General features: G+C 32.7%; 1 protein-coding gene across 1 annotated transcript; it reads right to left on the minus strand.

The window, feature by feature from the left end:
* Window positions 1–6,398: 6,398 nt before the first annotated feature.
* Window positions 6,399–7,688, minus strand: LOC145270103 (uncharacterized). The gene has a single exon (XM_080125705.1). The coding sequence runs from the start codon at window positions 7,686–7,688 to the stop codon at window positions 6,399–6,401; it is 1,290 nt and encodes a 429-aa protein (XP_079981831.1).
* Between the last annotated feature and the right edge of the window lie 485 nt (window positions 7,689–8,173).

Raw genomic sequence — 8,173 nt, forward strand, 5'->3', positions numbered from 1 at the left:
GTCCGCCGGAAAGCAGGAAAACGGAAGACAATTCCACAGGCGTGCAGTTCTAAGAAAGAAGCTTTGTTCATGGAATCTACGTTTAGGTTTAGGTACAGATAAAGAGTGGGGGAAATTATTGATAGTGTTTACAGCTAGACGAGTGTTTCTTGTGAAAGTTTGGCGAGGGGGGACCATAGATTGAAGCTCAGTTGAACACTTTCCATGAAAATAACGATACATCAGAGACAAACTCGCAACATCTCTTCTGTGAGATAGAGGTTGCAGGGAGGAGAAAAGGACATCTCCTACGAGGCTACAAAGTCTATTTTGAACTCTATCAAGGCAGGACAAGTCCTTTCTAGCAGCTCCTGCCCAGATGTGGCAACAGTATTCCATCCTTGGACGTACCTGGCTCTTATATAGATAGAGAATAGCATCAGCAGTGAGATATCTACCGGATCGATAGAAAGATCCCACCATTTTTCCAGCGGCCTTGGCAACAGATTTGATATACGTGTTCCATTTAAGATCAGGAGTAATGGTCAAGCCCAGAAGCTTGTCAAAACTTGAGGCCTCCTGAAGACGAGAGACATTCATTTCAATTGATGACAAATGTGGATTAGAATGTTGATGATGTAAAGAGAGAAGCTTGGTTTTAGATGCATTAAAAGTAACCAGCCACTCCTTTCCCCATTGTACTACGTGCTCAACATCAGAGGAGAGAGAATTGGAGAGAACTTGGTCGTTTACTGTCTTAGATGTGCTACCATAAATGGTAGTGTCGTCAGCATAAATGTCTATAAATGATGTAAGGATATGATTTGGAAGATCATTAATGTAGATCAGGAAAAGAGTTGGGCCCAGGATGGATCCCTGAGGGACACCAGCATTAATACTGTGAGCTTCTGATTTTTGCCCCTCAACTACTACTCTTATGAACCTATCAGAAAGAAATGATTTAATAATTGAGAAGACTTTTCCAGCTATACCATAGCTAGCGATCTTATGAAGTAAACCTTTATGCCATACCCTATCAAAGGCTTTAGATATGTCAAGAGCAATTGCCCTAGAAAGATTGCCACCGTCGAGAGATTTGCTAATCCTATGCGATATAACTGTAAGCACATCTGCTGTAGATCCACATTTATAGAAGTTTATTAGGCTTCAGTTTTCAGAAAATATATGTAAACTATAAAAATCAAGAGGTTGGGCCAGATCAGCAAATATCATACTGATGCACAATACACATTGAATATTTATAAAAGGTACAAAATACAGATTCAAATCAAAACACAAGCGGTCAACTGTTAATTCATGAAAAACAGAGACAGCACAGATGGAAAGGGAAAGGGTTGAATTGCAAAGCCTGAGATAGAAGAAGAGAAAGAGGGAGAGAGAAAAAAATATCGAAGGAGAAAGAAAAAGAAAGAGGCAAGCGGTTGAATAGATGGGCGGAGTTTGATGTGATTAGGCCGTTCATCAAGATGAGTATAAAATATAGAAACTAAATAATAATAAAATATATTCCCAGCCTCAAATATAAAGATAGAGAAAGAGAGAGGGACAGAAAGGAGGGAGTGTGATAATTTAATCCATGTCAGAGGGAAGGTGTGTGAGGGTAGCAGCATTGGGATAAATTAGGAGTAGTTTTTAAGATACGGCTTATCAAGGGAGATTAAGATACGTCCTATATCTAATTATAGGCAGGTGGACAAAAATTAATTTAAGACTGAAATAATAGAATTATAATGAGATATAAATAAACACGTATAAAAATATATAAATATAAAGTAAATGCTTAAAATAATCAAATAAATCAATCAACAATGAATGAATGAAAATCGATAGTTGAATAAGTAACTAAATAAAACAGTAAATAATGAAATAAATAAATCAACAAATTAATAAACACGTGAAATATAAATAAAATAATTTATATGAATATAAAATATAAAGTATAAAAAGAAAGTGTAAAATAAAAAAAATAAAATAATTAATTCAAAATTTAGTAAAATGATTAATTTAAAAATTTATTAAAACTATTCCTAATAAAATGGTTAATTGAATATTTGAGGAGTTAATATGGGATTGAAAAGATGTGAGAGGAATATATAAGTGTGAGGACTACATGGGTAAGAGTTAAAAGTCATAATAATCCAGGTAAATTTTATTATAAAAAATAAATTGAGGGTCAAGGATAGTGCATTGAGAGGTAAATACTTTAATTACTACTTTAGATTAAGGTATTCAATTGTAGGGTTAAATATACTAGATTAACTTGGGTTACAAGTTAGCATATTATAATATACGCACACAATCACTAGGGAAGATATACATATATACACACATACATATGAAAAAATATAAGCACATATATACATGTACATAGATACATATATGTACAAACATATACAGCCACAAACAAAAATATACTAACAATACATAACAGATATATTCAAATGTATATACGCACATATATAACAACGCCCATATATACACATATCAGAAGATTATGAGAAAAATTACTAGAAAGGTGCAAAGTGGTACAAAAAAACAACGTGTTAAAAAGAAAGGTTTTAAACTTCGGACTTTACAGGTAAATTTCTAAAAATCACTTATTTTTTGTTTTAAATTTGAATATATTATTTATTGATATTTACTCTTCAATTTGTGATATATAAAACTTTGGTGAGTAAATTAATTATTTACTTTTTAATAGCCATTTCAAAATGGGGGCGTGAATTAAAAAAAACGTTTGTCTTAAATATTATATTAGGTTTATTGGAAAGAGCATAAAATTTCACATTGACCCTGAAAATATCGTAAAAATTACAATCAATAGAAAATTTTGATAGATTTTTAAAGTTTAAAAATTGGAAAATACTGAACTCGTAAAATTCAATTAATATCATTACTGTTTTATAAAAATAATATTTCTATTACTTTTTATACAACTTTAATAGTTTATTTTGGAAGTATAATCCATAAAGAAAATAAACAACCCACTTTTAAAGATGAAATTACGAGTTTGTTATATTTTATTCTCAGTTCCGTGTTAGGGGTGTCAAAAATTCCTACAAAAATTCTGATGCAGCTAAAAATTATTCCCAACTCGCATTTCGATAAAAATGCAGTTTTGTAAATAATTGAATTCATTCAAAACGTATCGCAAAAACAAAAACAAATAACACCTCTCTCTCTCTCTCTCTCTCTCTATATATATATATATATATATATATACATATATATATATATATATATATATATATATATATATATATATATATATATATAAAGGGAGTTACAATATATGTTATGAATGTTATTAGTGAAAGCTGAGGAGGTGGACGATTGAATTGTATTCTGTTCAGAAATAATTAATTGGCTAAAACTTGAACTAAAAAAAGTAAAAGATAAAAAGTAAAGTAAGTTTGGTAAAACTCATTAGAAATGTGAAAAAAGTGGCAAAACTTTGTTAAATTGAGAACTTTTGCTAGTATGCGTTAGTGCATTGCTTAAAAGCCATACACTGATTGAGAAGTCTCTGTTACCAACTCGACTGTTCATTCCACACCTTGAGAATGTAAAGAAAGATTCCAAGCTATTCAGGAGGAAAATGGTCTTAATTGTCGGCACAGAACTTCTGCTAGTATCTGCCGATGCCTTATTGAATAATGAATTTTGTAATTATTTGTCAGAAATGTCTATTGTTATTGGTGGCCCACAAACTACATTTACTGACAAATCAATTAAATCTGTCCAGTGTAAAGTTTTAAAGTTGATCATTCATTTTTTTCAGTCTTTTTTGTTGGCTTTTCTCTTCTGAAAGAATATAAAAAATGATTTGAGTTTAAGTTTTAAATATATGTACTGCCTTAATATATTTTTAAATTTTTTATCAGTAGCGTATGTTCCAACGAAACCAAGTAAAAAATGATGTCAAGCTATTCATGAAGAACCTGATGTCAAGCTATTCATGAAGAAATTTGTCGGCACAGAATTTTGCTAGTATGTGCGGGTGCCTTAGGTAATAATATATTTTGTAATTGTTTGTCAGAAATGTCTACTGTTACTGGCGGCTCACAAACTCCATTTACTGACAAATCAAATAAAATTTAAAGTTGATCACTGCATTTTTCAGCCTTCTCTTGGTTTGCTTTCTGCTTCTGATAGAATATCAAATATATTTTGAGTTTAAATTTAAATATAATTGTACTGCCTTAATATATTGAAATTAGAATGTTTAAAATGTTTCAATAAATTGGCACAATTAATTCAACCAGTTTTGTATGAATAAATATTAACTTACCTAATGATCCAAATTATTTTTATACTTTCTTCTCTCAATTCAGCATCATTACATTTCACCATTGAAAATAAAACATTTGCACGAAACATTATATTGGATATTTTTTAATGTAATACTCTGAATCTCAATAGACTGCTTTCTAATTCTGTCAATCATTTCATAAATATAAGTTCGTAGATATTGGAATTTATGTCACACCAGCAAATAGCATAAGCATTAACACTAAAATTTATCAAACTTTATAGTTTGGTTGAAAGATTGTGTGGGAATGCTCCACGAGTCATTAGACACATGAACCTGATGGCCAATGTTAATCAACTTGCCTGGTTTAACGGCCCAATTTTCCACGATACAAATCAAGGGTTCACCTTACTTCTACAAATACCAACTGTATAGTCATAGAGAAGTCTTTGCTCACAACTAAGGCTATCCATATCTTCCATTTTAAAGTGAAACTCCAGAGGATGCCGAATAGTTGAAAAAGATATTTGTAGTAAATTATGTTTAAATAGAGTTTTGAATGGAAGTTCATTTTGTTGTAAGGAGCAACCAATAGTCTGAAGTTTTCTTTTTTTTGTAAAAGTTAAACAAGTCCACCTTCACAGCCAGTATTCGCATTTCTATTGTCAACAAGGACATCCTTAATTGTGCTCACACTTTTAAATTTGTGTAAAACATCGGTCACTTGCTCCACAAGAATATTATCATTTGCAACAATATCAGAAAGACCTCTGTGTGTAAAATATTTAGTCTCCTTTTCGATTGTCAAGTGGTGTTCAGGTCCCTTAGTTTTTTTTTTCAGAGTATTACTTCCATTTTTCCTCAACTGATTCCTTGTAGAGTACTGTGGCCTTGTCTGTCCTCCTATCTACTCCAATGCAAAGATTCTCCACATTTTCATTTTGTTTTTCATTGAATTTCTTTTGATTTTAGCTTTTGATCTATAAATTTTTCATTTATCCAAATAGATATTTTAATATCTATATTAGGTATAAGAAGACACATAGCCTTAAATCTAAGAGCAAAGCATTGGCGAGGTTGGATCCAATATTAGACGATATACAAGCCTAAATAATTCAAGAGAATACCTTGGAATTTTTGTTAACTTGTAAGGTAATTTAGGAATACTATATGTTTATAATCCTCTTCATCAGTTGAAATAGAGGAGTAGGAATGAAAAGAAACATCATCCTGAACATATTGAAGTTATTGGTGGTGAAATCTTCATATTCTTTTGTTGCTTTAATCTCTCTTCTTTTCTAATTTTTTTTATGGCAGTTCTTTCTATTAGTATTGAACGTACACGTGGCCCCGAGAACACATTTTATTAATATTAAAAATACAGTTTAACAGATTAAATTAAGAATTATTTTACATGTCAAATAAAATGGAAAAATGGTTTACGTCTCTGATCTCTGAACCTGAAATATCAGATTTTATTAATATTAAAATACAGTTTAACAGATTGAATTAAAAATTATTTTACATGTCAAATAAAATAGGAAAATGGCTTTCAATATTTATTTTAACTGTAGAAATTCATTTTTTTCAACATTTGTACAATTTAGATATTATGTTTGTCCCCTTCACAATGAATTAAAAACAAAAATAACTTTGTTTGAAAGGGCAAGTGCAGATGATATGCTTAGTCTGGCAATTTTCTTTGCTGCATTTTACATTAATATTGTCACAGCTAAAAATGGACAGCTTGCATGAATATGATGAGATATCAAATAATGTATTCAACTTTTCCTTCCAGCAGGGAGAGATTTTCTATTTATTTGTTTTCTAAAAGCATAAAATTTTCACATTGTTAACAATACTATTTTCATTTATCAAAGGAAAACGAGGATTGACAGCCTTCAAAATATCTATGACATCGTTTGCTATTCATTTCGAAATGTCAGAACAAGAAATGTAAGGATAAGTGTTCCTCAAAATATATTGGATTATTGGTACTCTTGGTTCAAGCTCAACCGGCAGTTAGCCGAGCAAAGTAACAGATGCAGACAAATTAAATATTTTCGGAATTAGCATACCGACGAGTAGGGGGGGAAGAAAAGACGGTTTACGTCATTCAGATTAGCATCCTCAGAGCTCCTATATGTCAGGGGCGGCTATTTTCTGCCCTTTGCACATCAGACAAAATTGTTAGTAGACCAAAATAGTCTACTTTACCCCTTCCTATTGGTTTATATAAGCATGATTTTATGGTCTTGATAGACTTCTCCCAACTACCACCGTACCAAGGTGAAAACAGTGCAATTGAGCAATGTTTTAAGTCATATGGGCTAAATCTTTCCTTGAATTCGTCCGCTATCATGCCCCGGTTAATGATTCTGGCAGCAGCGTTAAATGTGCGAGCATTATCCGAATTAAGGTGTGTAGGGATTCCATTCACGTTCGTGAACCTAATGAATGCTTGAATAAACGATTTCACAGTCATATCCGGAACCAGTTCCAAATGTACAGCCCTAATACTCATACATATAAATAGAAGAATGTACATCTTGTAGTCTTTTTCTTGTCCTTTAACATAGATATGGCTGGCAAAATCCACGCCGGTATGTAGATAGGGCCTGGCAAAATTCACCTGAGAGGCTGGTAAGTTGGTCGAATTTGGTATTGAAAAGGAAATGGCATTATAGCGTTTACATTTCACACAAGTACTAAACATATTTTTAACAGCCTGTCTGGCTTGTGGTATCCAGTAACCTGCCAATCGTATTTCATTCAATATTGTAGCCAAGCCTAAGTGTTGGCTTCTTAGGTGATATTCTTGAATAATCATTCTTGTTAGATAATGCTCTTTTCCTAATAAAATAGGATTTTGGACCTCATATGAGTGATATTCCGATTTTCCTATTATTCCTATCGATCGTATAATGTCTTTGTGGTCCAAAAACATATCCAAATTCTTCACCAGTTTAGGCATGCTATTTCCTCCAGAGTCCAACAAAAAGTCCAACTCCCTTGAAAAGCATTGTTTTTGCATTGTCTTGATCAGGTAGGCATTTGCTTGTAACTCAGGATCCATCTCCCTCTTTTTTAACTTGTTGATGAATTTGAATACCAGTGAAGTTACACGGATCAACTTACTTAAACTGAAGAATTTTTCCAATTTGACTTCTGATGTAGCCACTTCATTCTCTGCGGCATAATTTACTGAAGCGCCAATCCGCTCCATTTGAACTTTAGAAAGGCAACCCAACTCTTGATGGCACCAGGAGGATTCTTCTTGCCTTATCCATTTCGGTCCCTCATACCAAAGAGAAAACTTTTCCTTAAATTTCTTGATAGTCGAACCTCTGGTGATGTAATCGGCCGGGTTGTCATCTGCTGAAGTGAACTGAAAGTTTATCTTTATGTTAAAATCAGATTTAACTTTCTCAGACATTTGAGCTATGTCCTGCAATCTATTCCGTACAAATACATTTTTCGTTTGGACAAAGTCAGCCAAAATCCAGGACAGAACGACCTGAGCATCTGTGATTGCATAGACGCCTTTTATAGGAATGTCCTTTAGAGACTTTTATAAAAGGGAAGCATTTTCTTGCTAAAAATACTGCTAGAAGTTCCAATGTTGGGAGGGATTTTCCCTGCAAAGGAGCCATTTTCGCTTTGGCAAATACCAAGGATGAATTTCTATCCTGTACAACATATACCGCGAACCCATATGTAGCTTTAGACGCATCACAGAAAAAGAATAACTTTTTATCCTTTCCTTCATCTATAACCCTCTTCATTCAAGGTGGAGAATTTCTCGTCAATGGGTAATCCAATAGATTCAAGGCTGAACATGTTTTCCAACCCTCGTTGGACACTACTCTCTGCAAACCAATTTTTTAAAGGGTCCGGGTAGGATTGCTCTGGGTGAACCAC

Source organism: Euprymna scolopes, chromosome 46 (assembly GCF_053919585.1).
Source record: "Euprymna scolopes isolate OS-2025 chromosome 46, ASM5391958v1, whole genome shotgun sequence".
Taxonomy (NCBI): domain Eukaryota; kingdom Metazoa; phylum Mollusca; class Cephalopoda; order Sepiida; family Sepiolidae; genus Euprymna; species Euprymna scolopes.